This window comes from Callithrix jacchus, chromosome 12, assembly GCF_049354715.1.
Source record: "Callithrix jacchus isolate 240 chromosome 12, calJac240_pri, whole genome shotgun sequence".
Taxonomy (NCBI): Eukaryota; Metazoa; Chordata; class Mammalia; order Primates; family Cebidae; genus Callithrix; species Callithrix jacchus.
In genome coordinates, this window is record NC_133513.1 from 103,716,796 (window position 1) to 103,740,762 (window position 23,967).

At 45.1% G+C, this 23,967-nt stretch overlaps 1 protein-coding gene across 9 annotated transcripts in view; it reads left to right on the forward strand.

The window, feature by feature from the left end:
• The window catches only part of RBM20 (RNA binding motif protein 20), a 207,810-nt gene that overhangs the window by 142,039 nt on the left and 41,804 nt on the right, over nt 1-23,967 (forward strand). For 6 of the 9 annotated variants that reach the window (XM_035269060.3, XM_002756592.6, XM_054243310.2 and 3 more), the window contains exons 2-5: nt 7,138-8,221; nt 9,704-9,765; nt 10,705-10,796; nt 11,433-11,530. In XM_035269060.3, coding sequence (XP_035124951.1) covers nt 7,138-8,221; nt 9,704-9,765; nt 10,705-10,796; nt 11,433-11,530 — 1,336 coding nt within the window. The remainder of the gene's footprint in view (nt 1-7,137; nt 8,222-9,703; nt 9,766-10,704; nt 10,797-11,432; nt 11,531-23,967) is intronic. The other 3 variants (XM_017979305.3, XM_078346483.1, XM_078346484.1) reach the window with 1 other exon arrangement.

The window sequence follows — 23,967 nt, forward strand, 5'->3', positions numbered from 1 at the left end:
ACAAATATGGATATTAAAAATGAATTCTCACCTACAACACCATACCCTCATTTTATAAAAAATAAAGAATATTTTAAAGAAAGAAAAATGGTTGAGTGAGAAGGAAGGAAAGAAAACTATACTGTGGTTCTCGTCAGTTAAGTTAACATTAATCCTCTCTTTGCTTTAAGTCTTTCCTGTGTCGACACTAGCAGAATGTGTATTATTTCCTCTGCATTTGCTTCAGGATTAGTTCTCTTTGGCAGGTATTGAGCCCTTCTAATAAGTCCAGCAGGAAAGGCAGGCCTCTCTTGTCAGCTCTAAACCCACCAGCTGCCCCACTGTGACTGCACAATCCCCTGGTTCTGGGAATATGCTCTGCCTGATAAGGAGGTACAGAGCATGATGGACTGAAAGCCTGAGGATCTGATACCAAACATGTTAGTTAAACTTATGCCCAAAGGAATTAGGCCCAGAAATGTGGTTTTGGGAGCTCCCTTTAACAAATGCGTAAACAGAAGACAGGATATTGGCCTTCCAGTTTAAAAACCCTCCTTCAAGTCCCAGTGAAGTCCCTTACTCACTAGGTGACCTCACAGGGTTCATCTGATCTTTTTTGGTCTCACTCTTCTTGCTATAGACTGGAAACAGTCATATTTGACTTAGCTATCTATATGTTGTTGTGGAGATGAGAGAGCTAATGAAGTGAGAACACTTATTAACACAGCAACTGAAAAACACAAAACAAAAGAGAGATGATTGGATTATTATTGCTGTTTTGAATCAGTCCAAGAGGTGTTAGGTGATATGAATCATCGTATGGTAACGTTATGGCTAAGGCCCAAATACAGAATGGCAGCACTGACCCAGTAAACTCTAAATTAGTCACAGAGGCCAAGCTGGTGAAGATCCAGTAGCACTATTGTTATCAAGAAAGAGCATCATCCACACAGTGTGTGGCCTCACTCTTCTCTTTGCAAAGAGAAATTCACCTGGTATATGTTGATAGGCATGTATCACACCATAGCCACTCTGTCAGCCCTGACAGTGGAGGAGACCTGCATTTCAGCCCCAACTCTTCTCTGTCTAGGCTTGTGACTTGGGCTGATTCACACAGGACACCAACTTCATTGGCTTTCACTTTTTTTTTTTTTTTTTTTTGTCTGTAGAATGAGAAGGTAAACTAAATTGTCTCTAAGGCCTCACCTTGCTCTTAAAATTTGTGATAATTAGCTAGAGTTTGAACTTTACCCCCAGTATGACTGCTGTGTTATCACTGTCACCTTTGTAACCTGGCATTCAGGGACTGCCCCCTCTGGTTTGTGTCCTGACCTAGCTTCTGGAATCATTATAGCAAGCTGAGAATTTTTGATCTAGAAAAGACAAATGTTAAAAAAGAAATTCCCACCTACAAGACCAAAAATAAGGAATAGTTTAAAGAAAAAAAAAGGCTCAGAAGGAAGGAAAAGTATAATGTCGTTCTCATTAGTTAAGTTGACCTTAATCCTCTCTTTGCTTGAAGTCTTTCCTCTGTTGACACTTGCGGAATGTGTCATAAAGACATGGGAAGACCATAAATTCTCAACTCTAAAGATCTGACCTTGAGCATTGCATGTATTTGGCCACACCTTTATAGTGTGGTCAAACCTGAAAAACATTTTCGTGCCTGGGCATGAGCCCTCTCATCTTGATTACTTTCTCTATTTTAGCACAAAAGAAGAAATGGCACATTCACCACTCAGCCAGTTGCACTGGAAATGAATTTGGATTCCTGAACTGGTTATCTTGGAAGATATTGTGCTTATTGCAAATGTGGCTGCTTGCATCAGTTTAGGCACGACCATGCTCCGGGCCGTGGTTCTCTGGTTCCGGCTTCTGGATGGCTGGACATTACCAGGAGGGAGCCTGCTGATGCATCTATGTACATTCACTCTGCTGCACTCCAGTTGTGTCATTCCACAGCCCCTTAAGTCTTGGTTCACCAAGTAGATCCCTCAAACCCCCATTCCCATGCCTGCTCCCTCCTCTCTTAGCAGTTGCCCACTCTTTATCTTCTAATCCTCTTTCCTCCCTACGATGATGATAGTGACCCTGTAGCTCCAACTACTGGGTCCTCACAGTCAGTCCACTCCTGCAGAGGAAACTGGAGGGTGACCAGGAACCTTCAAGTCAATGTGGGCCACAGAAAAGAATCGTCTTTAAATGATGGTTAAATGCAGTGGTTTATGTAGGTTGACGTTCTTTAAGCAAATAAAGGAAATCCATCGCTTTGTGTCCATAAAAGTCCGGCGTAGATTCAGGAGAAGCTGGCTCAAGGCGTTTCTAGGAGGTCATCAAGGAGCTGCCTGTACCCCGTCTTCAGGCCAGCATCTTCTGAGTTGGCTTTATTCTCAAGCAGGCTCTCATTAAGTGATGGCTTAATAACAATTTAGCAGCCTTGGCATGACAGAGAATCAAAGGATCAGAGCCAATCACTGTGTCCAGGGGGATGTGGTTCTTAGACTGGCCAGGTCTGAGACACATTGCAAGGGCCCCTATTTGTACAGAATTGGCCCCTAACTAAATTCCCAAAGGGTCTTTGGATGTTTGGTCAGATGGTCTGTACTCTGGGGGGATCAACTCATAGCAGCAAGATCCAGTCAGCCCCCACACCTACCACTGCCTCTCTAGCCGAAGCTGCTTTGGCATGTAATTGTCTTGGGAATTGTGTTGGTTTTCTATTGCTGCTGTAATTGCTACAAATTTTATAGCTTATAACAACATAAGTATATTATCTTACAGTTCTAGAGGCCAGAAGTCCAAAACCAGCCTCACTGGACTACAGCGAAAGTGTTAGTTCCTTCTGGAGGCTCTAAGGGACAATCTTTTTCCTTGTGTCTCCTAGTTTCTAAGAGGTGGCCTCCATTTCTTTGGCTCATGGCCCCTTCCTCCATCTTTAAACCAGCCGCAAAGCATCTTCTCTCCTTCCTGACTTCTGTTTCCACCCTTATATCTTCTCGTCGACTCTGATCCTCCTTCCTCCATCTTAGAAGGACTCCTGTGATTACACTGGGCATACCCAATTAAATTCAGATAATCTTCCCATCTCAAGATATTTAATTCAATCACATCTACAAAGTCTCCTTTTACCATGTAAGGTAACATTCACAGCCTCTGTGGGTTAGAATGAGAAGATTTTCAGGGGATCATTATTCAGCCTACTGTAGGGACTATTCACTCAATTTCAAAACGTGGACTTAGAGAAAGAGTGTACTGAAGCTCCTGCTTTGGAGTAGGGAATTATAGATAGTCCCTTAGGAAGATGACTTTGTACCTGCTTATAGGTTTAGTTATTTACAACAGCAAAATTTATTTGCTTCTTGGGTGTATTTAGATTGTCCTTTTTGAGCTGTTTTGGGGTCTTTATCCACCGAATTGTGTACTCATAAAAGAGGTTTCCATGTCACCTCAAAGCCACCAGGTTCTTATGAGCCACACCCACTGTCTTCCTTCTTCATTTTATTCATGGCAATTACTTTGTGCCCACCAAGTGGGAAGCAGTGTGCTGAGGAAATACAAGATTCTCCAAGGCGTACTCCGTTCTCTTGTGGGACTTATGTCTAACGGAGTAGAAAGGCACGCACGCAATTATTTTTAACCCAACGTGCGGGATGTGCTAAGTGATGTAAAAGTCACAAACCGAGGAGTGCGAAGACAGCAGGGACAACAGGCCCAGCCCCCAGGGGTATCAGATCATGCACCCCAATTTTTGGTTCAGAAATATGATCACTATATGCACCTGAATTTTAGTTTATTAACTATTACAAGCTAAGAATTTTAGGGCTTAAAAATAGTATGATATATTTTTTCTTCTAGGTGTTTGGATCAAAATAGGTGCTCAGCTCTGATGATTCATGTGAAATTACTTCTACTCAAAGTTGACTAAAGTTGCGGACAATGAAAATTTGCTAGCCAAAGCAAAAATTAGGAAGAAGACCTGGTTAGTTTTCTTATTTTGTGCAGAATCTGAATGGGTTAACTTCTGTAACCTAGGTCATACTCTGAAAAGGACAGGTTTCCCATGGCTGACCTGCAAATACCCAGCGTGGCTGGCTTTCCTAGTTGGAAAGATAGCTCTTTCTCACGTGTCCTTTCAGGGGTAAGGGGAATCTCTACTCAGAGCTCCCTCCGGCCCAGAATGCAATTTTAGAAAATACAGCTGACTTCTCTGGGAAAAACAAAACCAACCTTGTCTTACTCTGGTCATGGAAACCAACTTGGCACCTCATTATCGCCTTGTTAGCAAGGACAGGCTGCATGATAGACAAACCTGGGAGGAAGAGTTGGCCTGTGTGGGCAGGGTTTTGAGTTAAGCTTAATTGCTCTTCTAAAGCTCAGCTACTTAATACTACACAAGTCGAAATCTATCATCAGACTCTTGACCATCCATCCTCCTCTTCCTTCCGTGTTCGTGCCGACATAGACATCGGTGCCTCCCCATTCTGCTGCTGTTGAATTTGTGCGGGGCCACCCAGGGACCCTAAGGCTCCTTTGCAGCCAGCACGACTCCCCAGAGAAGAACAGGGCTGTACCTACCTTTAACCGTGAGCGCCCCCTTCCCCCGTGTTTTGAAATGTGTCAGCCTGTTCTGTCTTTGGAGCATAGCAGGGCTGCTGGCTGGGGAAGGTGGTGTCACTTTTTAAGAACTTATAGGCAATTTTTTATTTTTCATGCAAATGGGAGAGAATTACAAAGGCATTTTTATCTGGTTCTCGAATGTGCTTTGTACTTACGTTGAAATGTGAGTGTGCCTGATGTTCTGGGAACTCCCTTCCAATGAGACAGTGTGGCAGCCCATGTCGTTGCCACATCTGCCTTTTCCTCCCCACCTGAGCTATCACTGAGCCTCTCTCATTTTTGTTTCATTGTCGTTGGATTTTTACTGAACAGAGCCTGTGATAGCAGAGACTAAGGTGTCCCTGTTATGCCTCGTCTACCCCACACTGCCTAAGCATGCTTACTGTACAGCATGCATTGTCCATGGCAACCTCAATTTCCATTTTTCCAGTCCCCTTCTTCCCATTCGAATGTCCTAGAGTTCCAGTTCTTCAACATCCTGAACATATTTCCTGATGACACTCACTTTTCAGAGGGGAATTTAAAACCTGGAAAATATGGTCTTAACCAAAGAGCCCTGCCTGTGGTGACCACATATCCCAGACGTTCTGGGAAAGTCTATCCAGTTTCCAGACCATGCACGCTGAGTTTTGGTCCAGAAACCACCATAACTAACCAATAGAGGTCACATGAAAGACACGTGTCAGACGGACACCCTTTCTACAGTAAGATTCAGTGAGAGTCTGCCACTGCCACCACCTCAGATTCAGATTCTTTGACTGGTGATTTTTTGGTGATTCCTTATGTTAGTTGGGTTTGAGAGCTCAGTTGAAGGAAACTGATATTATGATATTTGGTCTTCATCAAGTTTCCTAGCATGCAGCTCCAGAAGTCTTTGGAATCATGTAAATATCTTTTTGTATGCTAATGAGTTGACACATGTCTGGCAGTCCCTTAGGTCTCTTTAGGATGGTGTCTGGTTACTGGAAGGACCATGGCAGGAACGAGGGTTGGGACTTTCAGCCCCACCCCTAACCTCAGGGAAGGGGAGAGGAGCTGAAGGTAGAGTTGATCACCAATGGCCAATAATTTAATCAATTATGCCTGTGTAATGAAACCTCCATAAAAACCCAGGAAAGACTGGGACGTGTGGAGGTTCCTGGAGAGGGGAGTGCCCGGGAGGACAGGGGAGCTCTGCGCCCCTTCCCACACATTTTGCCCCATGCACCTCTTCCATCTGGTGTTCATTGGTATCCTTTTCATATGTCCTTTCTAATAAGCCAGTAAGACTGTGTCTCCCTGAGTTCTGGGAGCCTGTCTAGCAAATTAGTCTAACTCTGATTTCATTAGAGTAAAACAACCTGGGGCTTGTGATTGACATCCCAAGTTGGGGGACAGTGTTGTGGGGCTGAGCCATCAACCTGTGGGATCTGACCCTTTCTCCAGGTAGATAGTATCAGAATTGAATTGGAGGACATGCAGCTGGTGTCCACTGCAGAACTGGTTGCTTGCTTGGGGGTATGTGGAGAAAACCTCCCACACATCTCGTGTCAGAAATGATTCGTGTTGTGAGAGTATAGGAGATGCTGAATTTGTTTGTTCCTGTATTCACATAGGAAGACAATTCATGTTGCTTTTGAATGTGAAATGAGGACAAGGATGAAAATGTGTTTGGCACAAATGTAAACATGATTCACTCTGCAAGTGTGAAGCCTGCACTTTTCACTTAACGTTAGAGCATATAGATCTTTTCATGTCCTTAAAGTGATTTTGTTTTTGTTTTCTGTAACAGAGACCTTGGCAAATTCAAGATAGCGTTTGCCATTGGCAATGATGGGGAAGGGTGAGGTGGGGAGAGCTGGTAACCAAGGGAGGATTATGATGTTGGAATATTTTCCGTCTTAAGCGTGCTGCTGGGTACCCTTTTTTGAATGTCCTAAATGTTGCATAATAAACTAGAAATGTAAACACCAGTACTAAATTGTTACTTAATATTTTATTATGTTGCTGTATTATAATTTCCTCAGCTCAAATTTCATCTCCCTATTGTTGGATATTTGTAATTTTCAACTTTGAACTCTTAAATAATATAGTATTGGGCATCTTTGGGTATCAATTTTTGTCTGCATTTGAGCTCATTTTCTCAGTTGAGAGTTATAGAATTGAATTCTTCGGTCAAAGACGACGGCTTCATAAATGTGTTTTGTCAGATGATCTTTTAACAAAGCCGTATGAGTTGCTTATCATCGACATTGTGCCTAGTCCACTCTCTCTCCAATACCGAGTGCCATTTTAAAAAATTGCTATTTTGCTAGGCAAATATTCATTTTGAATGGTTTTAGTTTGTGTTTCTACTTACCAGTGAGATTGAACATTTTTCTATTGGAGTTTTTTAAAATAATGTGTATGTGTGAGCACAGGTTTTTGCAGATTCACTTGTATGTGGGACCTGTATGGGAAGGTCTTGTTTATGTGGGAGGCGGGAGCACAGACAATGAAGAACAGTCCCATGCCCCCCTCGTTGAAAACCAGCTGTGCATCTAGACCTCTGTCTTCCCGCAGTGCCGCCAAGCTCCTGGACAAGAACCCGTTCTCGGTCAGTAACCCGAACCCTCTGCTTCCTTCACCTGCCAGCCTCCAACTGGCTCAACTGCAGGCCCAGCTCACCCTCCACCGGCTGAAGCTGGCACAGACAGCTGTCACCAACAACACTGCGGCTGCCACAGTCCTGAACCAAGTCCTCTCCAAAGTGGCCATGTCCCAGCCTCTCTTCAATCAACTGAGGCATCCGTCTGTGATCAGTGCCCCTCATGGCCATGCTGGGGTGCCCCAACACGCTGCAACTGTACCCAGCACCCGGTTTCCCTCTAATGCAATTGCCTTTTCACCCCCCAGCCAGACGCGAGGCCCAGGACCCTCCATGAACCTTCCCAGCCAGCCCCCCAATGCCGTGGTGATGCATCCTTTCACTGGGGTGATGCCTCAGACCCCTGGCCAGCCAGCAGTCATCTTGGGCATTGGGAAGACTGGGCCTGCTCCGGCAACAGCAGGATTCTATGAATATGGCAAAGCCGGCTCTGGCCAGACATATGGCCCTGAAACAGATGGTCAGCCCAGCTTCCTGCCAGCCTCGGCCTCAGCCTCAGGTGGTGTGACTTATGAAGGGCACTACGGTCACACAGGGCAAGATGGTCAAGCTGCTTTTTCCAAAGATTTTTATGGACCCAACTCCCAAGGGTCACATGTGGCTGGTGGATTTCCAGCTGAGCAGGCTGGGGGCCTGAAAAGCGAGGTCGGGCCATTGCTGCAGGGCACAAACAGCCAATGGGAGAGCCCCCATGGATTCTCGGGCCAGAGCAAGCCTGATCTTACAGCAAGTGCCATGTGGCCTCCATCCCGCAGCCAGCCCTATGAGCTGTACGACCCTGAGGAACCAACCTCAGACAGGACGACTCCTTCCTTCGGGGGTCGGCTTAACAACAGCAAACAGGGTTTTATCAGTGCTGGGCGGAGGGCCAAGGAGGAACAGGCCTTGCTATCTGCGCGGCCCCTGCAGGCTCAAGAGCTGAACGACTTTCATGGTGTGGCCCCCCTCCACTTGCCGCATATCTGTAGCCTCTGTGACAAGAAGGTGTTTGATTTGAAGGTGAGTTGTCCAAGACAGGCTGGGAGCCACAGCTAGGAGCCCGGGCAGGCTTTTCCCCACGACCCAACGCATGCTGCCAGTGGGCAAGGAACGGTTGCATTGGGATAACAGAATTTTGCCATCAGTATTCTCGATTAAAATCAGAGAAATTAGGACCCAAAGGAATTTCAGAAATGTTTCAGGACCAGTCCCTTGCTTGAAGGTGAGTCAGAAATCCTTACACACTTTTTATAGATGAGAAAGCTGAGGCTGAGTGGGGGAGCAAAGGATCCCAGCTGGGTTGCAGAGACGGGGTTCAGGAACTCGAGTTTCCTGCCTCCCCGTGGAGGGCTTTTCTGCTGTTGTATGCCTGGAAGCTACTGCCCCTTAAGTACCCATATTGTAGTGAGTTAGAAAGGAAAAAGAGCAGAATTTTGGATTGGAGAACAGATGACTTCTCACTTGGAACCTAGACAAATTATTCTAGAGAGGCTTGGCTTCCCCATCTGCAGAATGGAGATAGAGCCTCATGACACCTTCCCGGTGGTTGGAAAATGCTTTGAGTTTCTGCACACAGAGGTGTATGATAGTATAATTTTCCCCAAAAAATGTATTGCAGATGCAGTGAAATATTTTGAAGCCATAAAAAGTATACCAATTACCATATATTAAACCCTTTCTGTGTGCCAGCAGTAACTCATGTGAGATAGATATTATTATGATTTTCATTTTATAGATGAGAAAACTGAGGCCCAGAGAGATGAAATGACTTTCTCAGCCCCTCCCCGCATCACCTCCCCAGCTTGAAAGTGGCAGAGTGGAGATTCCAATGTGGGCCTGACCCTTCCAGAGCCTGCATCACTTAAGCACGGGGCTGCCCCACCTCCCATCTCCCGTCCTGTCCAAAAGCATAATAATGTAATAATGTCCTTACAGAGTGTGAGTCACACCGCAGCATGTTGTGCGCATCTGTCTGGGTCACATCATCCAAATGTATCCCTGTGCCTCAGATGGGACATGTCCTCTGTCCTCCAGTCTTGGGAGGGGACTAGCTGACACTGGGAGGTATTCAAGGATTTTGTCTCTTGTGAACCTTTTCTAAGGTTTTATAAGTCACTGTGAGTCTACCTACCAGATTCTCCCTATGAAATAGGTGGGGACTTCCTGGGAAAAAGGGGAAGGGGTGGGAGGTGGGTGTTGGGTGGTGGTGGATGCAAGCATCCATTGAGAGGGGTAGAGGGAATCCAACTTGTGAGTCCAGGCTCCTGTTCAAGATGGGCATGAGATGTGTGGATGGGGGGCCGATGGAACAAAGGCTAGATGGGGAGGCAGGAACAGCGAGAGGAGCCGAGGAAGGAGAGGTGGCAGGTTGGGGGATGTGTCCGCAGGGGTGGTCCAGCGTCTGGGGGCTATGTGCTCCCTGCCTGGCCAGGACTCTGTGTTCCTCCTTTGCCCTCCCATGGACTCAGGTCTACTTTGGTGACTTCTTTCCTTCTGACCTAGGACTGGGAGCTGCATGTGAAAGGGAAGCTGCACGCTCAGAAATGCCTGGTCTTCTCTGAAAAGTAAGTGCTGTTCAGAACAGGCCCATGCACAGGCTCAACACATATTCATTGAGCACTTACCGTGTGTCACATGCTGTTTTGAGTGCTGGGGCAATAGCAGAGACCAAAACAGGCAAAGTGTCTGCCCTTCAAGGAGCTTAAGCTTAACGGGCTAGAGAGATGACAAACAAAATCAACAAGTAAATTACAGCATCCCTGGGGGTAAACGTTGAGCAGAAAACATTGGGGCAAGGCGGGAAGAGAGAGAGAGAGAGAGAGAGAGAGAGAGTGTGTGTGTGTGTGTGTGTGTGTGTGTGTGTGCGCGTGCCTCCCTTTTATGGCTTTCATTTTTTTCACTGTAGTAAGTTCACATAGGACTCACTATTTAAAATATTTTGAAGTATACAATTCAGTGGCATTTAGCACATCCACAAGATTGTGCAAGTGTTACCACTCTCTAGTTCCCGAACATTTTCCTTATTCCAGAAGGAAAGCCCATACTCATTAAGCAACCATGCCCCATTCCCCCTAAGCCAGCCCCTGGCAACCACCCATCTGCTTTCTGTCTCTTGTGGATTTGCCCGTTCTGGACATTCCTGTAAATGGGATCATATGATATGTGGTCTTTTATGACTGGCTTTTTTTTTACTTGGCATAACATTTTCAAGGTGCATCCATCCATACTGTAATATGTACAGCCTTTCTGTGGCTGAACAATATTCCATTACATGTATATATCACATTCTTGTTTATCCATTCATCTTTTGATGGACATTTGGATTGTTTCCACCTTTTGACTATTGTGAATAGTGCTGCCAGGAACATTTGGGTACAGTTTTTGTTTGAACACCTGTTTTCAGCTATTTGGGGGTCTGTAACTAGGAGTGGAATTTCTGGGTCATATGCTAATTCTTTGTTTACCTTATTGAGGAGCTGGTTTCCCTTTTTCGCCCTCTCCAGTGCTGGCATCCGGTGTATTCTTGGTTCGGCAGAGGGAACACTGTGTGCTTCTCCTAACAGCACAGCTGTTTATCACCCTGCTGGGAGCGAAGGTGAGCAAGGCCCTGCACGTCAGCAGCTTGAAGCAGAGATGGGCTTCCCACAGGCATATTATGTCCTGTCTTTAATGGCAAGGACTTCCTTGATGTCCCCTTCTTATGTATTCTGGGCCCATCCGTATTCTCTGAGATACTTTAGACATAAAGCTTTGCTGATTATCAACATGTCCAGAGGTAAAGTCATGCCGAACACTAATAATATGTGAAGGGGGCCGGGCGCAGTGGCTTACACCTGTAATCCCAGCACTTTGGGAAGCCGAGGCGGGTGGATCATGAGGTCAAGAGATCGAGACCATCCTGGTCAACATGGTGAAACGCTGTCTCTACTAAAAATACAAAAAATTAGCTGGGCATGGTGGTGCATGCCTGTAATCCCAGCTACTCAGGAGGCTGAGGCAGGAGAATTGCCTGAACCCAGGAGGTGGAGGTTGTGATGAGCCGATCACCATTGCACTCCAGCCTGGGTAACAAGAGCTAAACTCCCGTCTCAAAAAAAAAAAAAAAAAAAAAAATATATATATATATATATATAAAGGGGAAATGTTCTGTTTCCTATGCCTGCTTATGTCCTAATAGTGACTTTCGATGTTATGTGTTGGGCTTTCATCTAATTTGTGTTTCATCATTTAGATTATGCCTCAAATCTTGGAACATCATATGCGCCCATTCCAGCAAGGTCCTTTGCTCAGTCAAGTCCCACGTTTCCTTTGGCTTCTGCGGGGACAAATGTAAGTATAGAAACATTTTCTCCAGAAATTAATGAAAATGAATATTAGTTCATTTATTTGTTTATTTGAGCCAACCAGGCTGCAATGCAGTGGTGCAATCGTAGCTCACTACAGCCTTGAACTCCTGGCCCCAAGTGGTCTTTCTGCATTGGTCACCTAAAGTTCTGGAATTCCAGGTGGCCAAAGTGCTGGGATTACAGGTGGGAGCCACCATACCCTGCCTTGAACACCTCTCTGTGTGCCAGTCACCCCGAAATGCTTGTTGCTTTCCCCTTCACCGTGTTCCTCCAGCTCAGTATGCACCTTACGTGCCAAAGACTGAGAGGACGTTAACATCTTTTTCACTTAAAGAATAGAGGGTTGGCAGGATTTTCAGGTCCAGACCCATTCATTCCTGGTGCCTTCCAATTTTCCAATCTGGGAATCACAAACTCTCCAGTTTCCAAGATGACACCACCAGAGGTGAGATGAGCATGTGACTCAGGCAGCCAAGGAGATCATCCACTTTTCGGCTGTAGATTGGTTCATGAATGGTGTGTGCCTGTAGTCCCAGCTACTTGGGAGGCTGCGGCAGGTCTATCGCTCGAACCAGAGAGGCAGAGGTTGCAGTGAGCTGAGATTGCACCACTGCACTCAAGCCTAGGTGACAGAGCAGGACTCCATCTCAAAAAAAACAAAACATTTTCTCCATTGTTATTGTTGTCCTCAAGTATTTGTAGTATCACCTGCTGTGCCTGGGTCTAGAGGCGCAGATCTGGCTTTGTATCGTTCAGAAAAAATCCCCAGACAGAGGTTAAGAGCCGTTTAATCCAGTTCATCTAGTATTGAAACACATGACTAAAGAAGCTGACACAGGCCGGGCGCGGTGGCTCAAGCCTGTAATCCCAGCACTTTGAGGCCGAGGCGGGTGGATCATGAGGTCAAGAGATCGAGACCATCCTGGTCAACATGGTGAAACCCCATCTCTACTAAAAATACAAAAAATTAGCTAGGCATGGTGGCGCGTGCCTGTAATCCCAGCTACTCAGGATGCTGAGGCAGGAGAATTGCCTGAACCCAGGAGGCGGAGGTTGCGGTGAGCCGAGATCGCGCCATTGCACTCCAGCCTGGGTAACAAGCGCGAAACTCCGTCTCAAAAAAAAAAAAAAAAAAAAAAAAGAAGCTGACACAAAGCCTTAAAATTGAAGGCATTCCTGGACTTTCTAGCATTCAGCACTGGCTTAGTTTGAGCTTTTTTTTTTTAAAAAACGATTAGATTTTTTATTGAAGTGGACCATTTCCTATGAAAGAATAATTTTGAAATTTGAATCAGAAAGTGTGTGAAAGTAAGAACTATGTACCATAGCAGTTATTGGCATCTTGAGGAAATGGTTAGTGCTGTATAATGTTTTTGTTTGTTTGTTTGTTTTTAGTTTTGCTCTGTCTCTATAATACACACTTTAGTCCTCCAAAGCTCCTAAGCTTCATCTGTCCTTTTTCACCAGTGGTGACAGCTCCTTTTCTCTCTGGAGTTTCAATTGTTTTGCTCCACCACCCTACCCCCTGCCCCCCATCTGGCTTCTCTTCTTCTCCCCTGGGCAGGAGGAAGGGGAGTGGGAGGGAAACTGACTGTAAAACGACTTGCATCTGTCTGAGCCCTGCTGGAGGGCAGGCGTTTGTGTGCCTTTGTTTTAGTGGTGTGAGTTGCTGCAGCCTCTTTTTCTCTTCTCCTGGGAATGAACACAAGCTCACAAGAGCACGTCTCCACGTGCTGTCCCCTCTACGTGTTGGCATGCAAAACCTCAGGCCAGCAAGGCATGAATTGCAGCTCTCAGGCTCTGGGGAGTAAGTGGAAAAGCAAGGTGGTGAGGCTTGCCTGAGCCCAGGCTTCTGTTGATTTGTGATGTTGAATAGGAGAAACGCTTGGAGAGAGTGCCTCTCTGGAAGCCCACATTTTGGTGAAACAGAATTTTGTGGTTTCTCTCTCTGGGCTCTGTTTGCTCAGTGCCATGCCCAGGTCAATGGCAGCTTGAGGTTGGTCCCAGGAGACTGCAATGGCTAGATTCAGTAAGGCCTGTCCTTTGAGGTCAGATTCCTGGTAACATGACCTTGTGTCCTGATGGGGGTGTGGGTCATGGAGGTACCTCTGTGCTGACAACCCTGCCCTGAGATCCACTCCAGGCACTGGGGGAGGAACTGTGATCCCGATGGGGGAAGCTGGATTGGGTGTCAGGTGGGCAGGGGCCAGGGCTTGTGGATTGACTCCAACCTGGGATGGAAGAGATGGCATCAGCCGAGCCCCTCTGTAAGCGGGGAGTGGGTGGGGAGCAGAGAGACACAGGCAGGACATTCTGCAGTCTGTCCCAGGCCTCTTTCCCTCCCTCCAGTGCTGCCCATTGAGCCAGAGACCCTTTCCTATGGGCTTAGCTCTAGGGACCTAAGTTCAAGTCCTACTCCTGGAACCACCAGCTGTGTGTCTCCAGGCAAGTCACCTTACTTCTCTGAGGCTCTGTTTCCTTAAGGGGGAACAATAATGCCTTTGGAAGAGAGTAGACAACTGGGTTTTCACCCAGCTTGTGTAATTTATTGTTTTGATGATTCCTCAAATCTCAGAGCATCCCATGCAGCCCCGCAGCCCAGGCTTCTGGTTCAGTGGCCGGCACCAGACAGTGGGAGCAAGGCTTGGGGTAGAAACAGTATCGTCCTGCCCTTGTAAGGATCAAATGAGATAGATAATATAAGAAACGATTTGGGAACTGTCGAGTACATATGAAGTCACCGTGGCTGCGCTTGAGTAATGAGCACTTTTAACTCATTTTGGCTGGGAAGAGTAGAGGGGAAACCCATCCTGTCCAAGGCTGGCTCTGTCTACTGGCCATAGGATTTCATCCAAGTCTTGGTATCAGTGTTCCCCTTACACAAATCTGTCTAGTAATACCCAGAGTCGCACTTGCTCCACCTTAGAAATGCTGTGAGGTTCCCATGAATGCACTTGTAAATTACATACCAGCGAGCAAGCACAAGCAATCTGATGATTTGTGAGTTGATTCTAATTAATTCCTGGAATCTCGAGTGCAACATCCTCCAAACGCCTGGAGATGGGGAGTTTATCTGGCTTGAGCCTGGTGAGAAGCAACACAAGAAACATTTTGCTTTCTGAACTGGGAGCTAGCAGGGGTCAGAGAGCCCCAGACATCGTAGCATGATGACAACAATAGCCAACATTTATATAGCGCTTGTTATGTTCTTAGCACTTTTGTTTTGTATTAGCTCATTTAATCCTCTAGACAACCCCATGAGGTGAATACTATTATCCTTGTTGTACAGTTGGGAAACTGAGGCTTAGAGACACTTAGTACCTTATAAAGGCCACACAGCTGATAAATGGAGGTGGTGGGATTTGAATCTAGGCAGCCTAGCTCTGGAAGCCTCATTTGTAACCACTAAGCCCTGCAGCTTCTCTGCGGGGATCCGAGGGGTCTCTTCCTTGCTGTGATCGTTCTCTTTAGTAAGCCCCTCTCCCCTCCCCCTCCCCTTCCCCCACAAGCCACTTGGGAGGTTCCAAGGCTGCATTGGGGGTGACAGGGACCTCTCTGGCCTTGGCCACTCATGGAGCAAGATGAAGAGGGCAGCCACACCTGGCATCCACGTTCTTCTGCACCCCAACACATCTCCCAAGATGAACCCAGATGTTTGGAGGCTTTTTCTACAGACCCCGTGGAAGGGGAGAAGCAGCATGTGACTGTTTTTATCACTGTAACTTCTGTGATGTCTTGCTGGTCACATGAGCCTCCCCAAGGCCATCTGGGGGACAAGGACAAAACCTGCCCCAGACAATCCCTACATTGTCAGTGGCTTGATGTTCACTCACATCTTTCTGTCAGATTCTGGTCCCCCGGTTTGCGATTGCCACAAAATGGAATTAAATGCAGGTTTATCTGCCTTTAGGAAAACCTGAAATGCAAAAAGATTGAAGACAAGCTGATAAATGGGGAAATTATTAATCCACTCCTGAAAAACTGTTTGCAAGGTTTCTTTAAGTAGCAGGAGAGTCCCTCAGAAAAACTATTGATTCTTTTTCTGCCTACAAACACTGACCTCCAAAGATAAGGGGTGATTACTCTGCTGCCAAAGGATAGTTTTCCAGTGAGGGTTTTGTTTTGTTTTCTTTTTTGCATATACATTTCTATTGTTTTTCTGCTTAGAAAACTTATGCTTATTGTGAAACTCCAAACAGAAAATAAATAATAAGGAAAATGAAATTCCCTGGTTATCTCCCTTTCAGCCCCCACAGAAATCCCATTTTCCTCCACAAGTGAGGTCTGGTCCTGCACTGGCATTTTTTATGTCTGAGTCCACTTACATACATCTTTTCAGAAACACATTTTGTTGCGTAAAACCAGGAACAGCCTCGACCCCGCCACTGTATATCAGATCACTGTCTGTGGAGTGACGAGCAGTTGCTGCCTCTAGAGCTCCCTGTTTTTAAGCAAGAGAAGACCAAAGTGACATGGAGCTCAGGAAATGAGCCTTCAGAACATATCTGAACTGCCACAAAATCTAAAAGGACTACAAAGACCATCTGCCACTGCCACCAGTCCCTTCTGGGGACAGACTTGGCTGCATTTAAACTTCTCCCACCTCTCCTGGAATCTCAGTGTTTCGTTGCCATGTTTATTTTTTGTTTGGGTTTTTTTCTCATTTTATTTTCTTTTACTTTTTACTGTTATTGATCGATTGATTGAGACAGAGTCTCGCTGTGTCACCCAGGCTGGTGTGCAGTGGCGCGATCATGGCTCACTGCAACCTCCACCTCCTGGGCTCAAGTGATCCTGCCACCTTAGCCTCCAAGTAACTGGGAATACAGGCATGTGCCACCAGGCTCGGCTAATTTTTAGAGACATGGGTGTTGCTGTGTTGCCCAGGCTGGCTTGTTTATTTTTGACAGAGACGGGACACAGCCCGACAGCTGTATGCTGTGTTTGCTGGTGGTGAGGTGATTTGTATCTGTCCCAGCCCCCATCCCACTCCAGGGTCCCCAGAAATAGGTGTTGACTTTCACTGAAACTCCTGCCATTTGAAGCCAGGCACTTTCTCCTTGGCTGCCTCAGTCATCGTAAACAGAGTAATCAGGTTTCTGGAAGGGGCCTTGGGGCCTTCTCGGCCTGTGAATAGTTTTGCCTGCCTGAGATGTACTTTTTCTGTGACTGTCCCTGTAAAGCCACCCTGCAGTTTTCACAGCCACCTTGGAGTTTATTTAGTGTCAGCGTATCATCCCTGACTTGGGAAGATATACGTTGTTTTTACGGTTTCTTTCTCACCAAGACCCTGCATGTTGGGGAACTTGTATAAAGGCGGTAACGAGGGGTCAGGAAAATAGAAATGTCTCTGGAAGGCCAGAGGTTTAGTCACAGGCTGTCCCTCAGATTACTGGCTGTTTCTAGAACATCCATCTGTCTGCCCTGGCCCTCTGAATGCCTGGCTCAGCGCACTCTGGTCTCCTGACTTCTTAGAGCAGGAGGACTAGTAATTGATGTGACGTATGCTACCGGCCTCCTCCCCCACCATTCCAGTTCTGTCATTGCTCCTGTCCCTCCAGCAGAGGCCACCTTGTGCTTTTTCAAAGAGAGCAAAGACGGGAGACAGGAGAACTGTGTAGGTTTTGTTTTGGAATTTGTTCTTTTCTTTTTACAACGCTTTTTCTTGTTGGAAAAGCAATATGAACATTGTATAAACAATCTTAACAGTAACAGAAATAGAAAAGTAACTTTGCAGAGAAAACTGAAGGTAAATGCTTTTGTTAAAATGATATATCTCTCTAGCTAGTATATGTGTGCGTGTTTTATTCGTGAAAGTAATTTTTTGGACACAAATCGGATAACGTCATATAATCTGCTATGTAATTTATTTTTTTTCACCTAACATAAGCTTTCAATACATATTTAAATTGATTTCTAGACATCTTTTCACACCAGAACATAAATAATTCCTATTTTGCAACTTCACTTTTGTGTTTACCTTAATTTATCAAGTCTGCAATTGATAGGTTTTTCAGTGACGCCTGATTTTAATCACAAATCTGCCGCTATTTAATTGAACACAGATTAAAATCCTTAACTTCTCTCAGGCCTCAGCGTCCTCCTATACAGCGTGTACCAAATGACCTCCCAGTTTTAACGTTTGTGACTACAGTTTGCAGAGATGTTGCTAAACAGGTCGATCGTCCAAGATCCATAGGCAATCCTATGGGTTTACAGTAAAAGTAAATTGACTCTAAGTCAAAAGCAATATGCTCTGTAAAATATTTGAGAGTATCAATAAAGGCAACTGTGTCTACCCTCCAAGTTAAGCCAAGATCCATAGCTACGGAATTCGCACCCATTTGCTATCTGCATAATAGGTTCAAAATCAATCATGAGAGAGAAAATATTTGCCATGTCTGTCCTTAGGCACGTTAAGAACAAAACCAGCAGAGGCCCACGGACTCTGTGCCAGATAAAATTAGGTCACATCTAAGAGAGTGAGGCTGGAGCAGAGTAGTCGTTTACTGAAGATCGAAAGACACTTTGCAGCTCTAGGAAGCAGTTTGAGAGACCTCTCTCACCCTGCAGGCCTGTTGCCCTAAGCCAGATTTTTATTGCAACTCTAAATGATTTGAACTTGGGGCTCTTCTTTGAACTCATCTATGAAGGCTGTTTCTAACTGCACCAAGGGGCCATGGAAGGTCTCAGAATCTTCATGTACAAGTCTGTTTGCTGCTTTTGCATTTCTACCCAGCTATAAAAGAGTTGAGGGTCAGTGGAGAGGTCTGGGACCCAGCCATATGAACCATCACGAGCACCATCTGGTTTTAAAGGAGCAGCCTCAGCATGTGAAAATGCACAGCCCCAGGCCCCTGATCCCATGTGGGGGTACTCAAGGTCAGCGCTGGCCTGCAGGCAGGCTAAAGCCTCCCTGAGGCTGAAAAAGGATGATGTTCCCTTTAGCCTGGTAATTAGGGGTTTAGTCACAACCCCTGCAACTTAGCTTTCTTAGAGATTTGACCTCTGCTATGAAGTTCCCAGTGCACCCATCAGGTGTGCCTCCAGGGCGCTCAGCAGACAGAGCCCATCAACACCTGGACCTGGACTTCTCCCCTACAGTATGTCTTTTCAAATTTATTTTTGGTAACTTTTAATATGTTTCAAACTTACAAAAAAGTTACAAAAAGGCATAAGGAACTTCCATATAACTTTTGTCCAGATTCACTTCACTACTCCTTCACATTTTGCCCCATTTGCTTTGTTATTTTCTCTGTATCTTCTGTCAATCAATCAATCAATCATCTGGTCAGCTATGCATTTTCCCCTAAATTATTATTTTTAGAGTAGGTTGGTGACATTGTACTTCTTCACTTCTATTTCAGCATAAATTTCCTAAGAATATAAGTTTCTCTTGCATAATCACAGCAATATTTTTTCCCAATCCAGAATCACTGTTGGGGGGAGGAAGGAGATGAGCATGATTTACGGGAGCCTACCGAACGCCAGGCCTTGCACCAAAGCATTTGACTTTCACGGTGGCATTTCATCTTCTCAGCAGTCCTATGGAATCAATTTTTATTATCCCTGATTTACAGACAAGCAAACTTGGGCTTGGAGAAATTCAGTAACTTGCCCTCAGTCACAGGGGGAGCAGACACAGACTTAGGTCTGTCTGATTCTCCCACTGCCCTGACCTTGGTGTCTGGTGACTATAACATACACGCTTGACATGGGTCTGTTCTTGGAGAGGCCCCAGACCGTGGTGTCTGTAGTTCATCAGTGTATCATCTCAGCTCTTCCTAGGCACTGTGGCAGCAGAATTACTCAGTACTCAGAGAGCTGCAGGGTTCATAAGCACGGTGCTCACTGCTTGGAGCTTATCTTCAGTCCTGTAAAGATGAGACCACCACCAACATGTCTTTCAGGCAAACATGTCTGAAAGATGAACATGCCTGCGGATGGATGCATGGTTAAACAGCCGATTACACAGAGAGAGAGGACAAACGTTACATTCATTGGGACAGGGAGTGGGAAAGACATGGGTTTCCTGTTTATGCTGAGCACAGTTGGAGAAAGCTATCATTATCCTGCTTCTTAGGGTTTAGCTTGTCAAGGCGTCTGGGAGTAGTGGAATTTTTGAACTTAGAGCCACATAAGCATATATATTTTTTACATCTGGAAAGGACTTTAGACCTATAGGTCACCTCCCTCATTCCAGACATGGGGAAATGAAGGCTCAGAAAAGGAAACCAGTTTGTCTCTGTCATGTACCTAATCAGTGGCTGAGCTGGGGACCGAACCCAGGTCTTCTGTCTTCTAGAATGATGTTCTTTCCTCTGGAAAGTCCCAAGCTTTTTATAGCTCAAGTCCCCTTTCATTATTTACTTCCACCCCAAGCAGCCACTGTCCTGCATTTTCATATTTGGAAAGATTTTATCTGCCAAAGTACTTGTATTAATGAGTAACTAACTGGTGAACCATTTTTATTAATCAAAGACAGAGACACACCAATTAGACTTTCTGATTAGGCTAACAGCTAACCAGTATTAAAACACAAACTTTAAATGAATTAAACTTAGCAGAGTTTAATTGGGCAGCCCTCAGAACCAGAAGAGGTTCAGAGAGCTCCTCTGCATCACATGGGCAGGCAGCAGTTATGGACAGAAAACCGAAGCGAGGTACAGAAACAGCTTGATTGGTTACAGCTCCGCATTTGCCTAATTTGAACATGGTCTGATCAGTTGGCTGCCTGTGATTAACTGAAGCTTGGCTGCTGTGATTGGCTGAGACTCAGCTGTGTGTTACAGATGTACGCTACTTTAGGCTTTCACCTAGTTGATGTGCTAAATTGAATTGCAGTAATTACATAGGAACTCAAAGTATGGAGGGAAACTCAGGCCGAATTTAACACTAGATTACCATATCGATAAAGAAACTCAAAGTATGATCTCAATTTGCATTTTTCAATGTCAAAAATAATGTTTAGCATCCTCCTGCCTCCTGTAGTATTATTACCTTTGAAGACCTTTAAGGGCTTATAAGAGAGCCTGGGTTGGGAATTGCTGCACAGGATGGTGATGCTTGCTCAAGAGTACTCAGGATTGCCAGTGCCCCCAGTGTGCAAACTGTACCTTTGATGTGCCACCCGGAGACCTCACTTCCCCTTCCTCCCTTCTCACTTTCCTTCCTCGCTCCCTCCCTTTCTCCCTCACCATTCAGATCTCCCACTGGGCACAGGGCAAATAATAGCCATGTTTATGTTAAGTGTAATAAGAATAGACTCGAGTGATAATACCTAGTATTGTACATCTTTTATGAATCAATTATAGTTTTGAACCTAAATGGAGTTTAACAACAACCAAAAGATATTTCCGATCAATGGCAGAAAAGAACTTGATGAACTATCCTAAATAAAATATTGGCAAAAGAATAGAACATATAAAAATTAATTTATCTTTCTAACTGGATAGGATTTACCACATGCCCTGAAGCCAGACACCACAAAACAGCAAACTATTAACCCAGAGAGTCTCAAGATTTTCACTTCATGACTCAGAAAATGATCTGCTATAAACTGAAGAAGCTGCTCATGGTCACTGGAGGGGCTTGGCCTTCAGCCTGAGTGATCAATATCTTGGCACTCCTATAACCATTTGCTCTTGATGTAGCTCATAGTTGGAAAGCTCCAAATTACCATTATCTGGAAGAATACAAAAAACTTCATTATTATCTTAATAAATGACAACAAGGGAATTGGTAAAATCCAACTTCTATTTCTGATTAAAATCTTGGAAGAGAAAGTACTCAGAAGATGTCCTTTTTAAAATTCGAATGGAAATCTTAATTGAGACCCATTCATTTTAGTGCCTTTGCTAATGACATCTACAGCATGAATACTTCTCTTCTTTGGTGACCAGCGGCTGCGAGGTCGTTTATTCTACTACCCAGCAGCAGCAGTTGCTGTGCTGTGCTCCAATAAAAGCCTCTTGAGTTGTCCTTTCAGTCTGGAGGAGACAATGGGAGAGGCGCTGGCCCTCATGCCTGTTCACTAGGCAACTGGACCGGCCAGCAGGATTAGGCCGGAACTGCCTTGGGTGTCTGCTCCATTGTCCAAGCACACGTTAGCCCAGGCTAACCACAGCAAAGTCACATGGGGCAGAAACGTGCCTCGCTAAGAGGAGACCAGGCAGAGCACGCAGCCTCAGCTCTCCTTGTGATAAGCTCAGAGGACCAGCCACTCTGCCCTGCTTGAAAGCTCAGCTGTGTCTGCATGTTTATGTGAACATTCACCCCAATGGGAGGCAAAGATTCTGCCTCTTAATAGCCTTCCTCCTTTCATCTCTGCAGAAGAGTTCAGTCCTCACTAGCCAGGCTCAGTCTCAAAGTCTCCTAGCTCATGGAGAGTCCATTTGCACTTCAGGGAGATGAGGAGCTGCTTTGGCAGCTGCCTGAATCCTTGCTCGCCTTTGGGAATGTGCTTCGTCTCTGGACATTGCAGAGTGGGAGGTCAGAGAAACGTACTCTTAAGCTTCTACAATTCAGGGCTGATCCATAAAAGGAAATTCTTATTGACTGTAATTGTTTTCAGCTCAGATGAGACAAATGAGGGCTCTTCATGGTAGAACTACCCAAGTATTAGCCCTTGTTAGGGATGACGTCTCAGACGTTCCCCCTATATTACCTTAGCAGAGTCGGACCCACATCAAATGTAATTAGATGTTGAAGTTCAGTTTAACATAGAAAATTGTGATTATGCAAATGTAGGCTATGCTCTCAGAATGTGTTTCAGGTTTGGAAAATTATATCCTTCTCTTCCACTGTGGGTTGGTTTATGGTTACTAATTCTTGACCCTTTCAGAGATTCCAGGCTCATTAAGGTTTGCACAAAACAGACAGACACACACTTCCTCCTTCCAGGAGCTTTGATTAGGGCCAAATGTTGGCTTCCAAACTGTGTTCCTTAGAGGTACTTTGAGACTGCCAGGTGGGGGTGATGCCAGAGTGCTGGACCCCAAGGTTTGACCCGAAGAGCTCCTCTTTTATTTGTTGGATACATTGGGATAAACAAGTTTTATTTGAAGAAAGGATTCCAAGCTAGAAATATCTTGAAAACCACTGCCCTAAACCACAGGCTGTTGCTGTGAATGTCAGTGCATATGTATTACAATCCCACAGACTTTCCTACGTTCTTTTTTCTTTATTGGAATTGTAAGTCAGACAACACGAGGTGTATTTGAAGACCGTCCAGATGTCTCATTGCCTTTCCATTCTTCTCCTCTGAAGGTAACCAGCATTCACAAGTCAATATATATGCTCCATACCTTGCTCTGTGCTGATATTCTTTAAGCATTTTTATTGCAAAAAATTTTAAGCATACAGAACAGTAGAGACCAGTATAATTAATCTTTGTATACCCATCACTCAATTCCAATAATTATCAAAATTTTACAACATTTCCTTCATCTATCTTTTTTTCATATATTTGTTTTGTTTTCCAAAAACGGCGTCATAGCACACATATCACTTGGTAACCTGCTTTTAACTTAACAATTTGTCTTTATAATTATTCCATATCACCAAGGTGAATCACTTGAGGCCAGGAGTTCGAGACTAGCCTGGGCAATACAGCAAGACCCTGTCTCTACAAAAAATAAAAATAAAAACATTATCTGGGTGTGGTGGCTCAAGCCTGTAGTCCCAGCTATTCCGGAGGCTGAGTAGGGAGGATGGCTTGAGCCCAGGAGCTCAAGGCTGCAGTGAGCTATGATTGTGCCACTGCATTCTAGTCTGAGTGGTACAGGAAGACTCTGACTCCTAAAAAAAAGTATTCTGGCCGGATGCGGTGGTGGCTCAAGACTGTAATCCCAGCACTTCGGGAGGCCGAGGCGGGTGGATCACGAGGTCAAGAGATCGAGACCATCCTGGTCAACATGGTGAAACCCCGTCTCTACTAAAAATACAAAAAATTAGCTGGGCATGGTGGCACATGCCTGTAATCCCAGCTACTCGGGAGGCTGAGGCAGGAGAATTGCCTGAACCCAGGAGGCAGAGGTTGCGGTGAGCCGAGATTGCGCCATTGCACTCCAGCCTGGGTAATGAGAGCGAAACTCCGTCTCAAAAAAAAAAAAGTATTCTATATCAGCACATTTATCTCCTCCTTGTCATGGGTATGTAGTTTTCCATTTTATGATTGAACCATCATTTACTCAAACATTCCCCATTGTTGGGCATTCAGGCTGTTTCCAAAACTTTTTACCACCTAATAAATTACTATAATAAATTTTCTTGCATGTGAGCCATCACATTTTGGGGTGCTGTTATTTCTATAGGACACATTTCAAAGAGTGGAATGGCAGGATCATGGGCTCTGTATACTTTGTTTTATGTAATATTGCTAAAGTATATTCTCAGAAGATTATTGATACTCAACCTCCC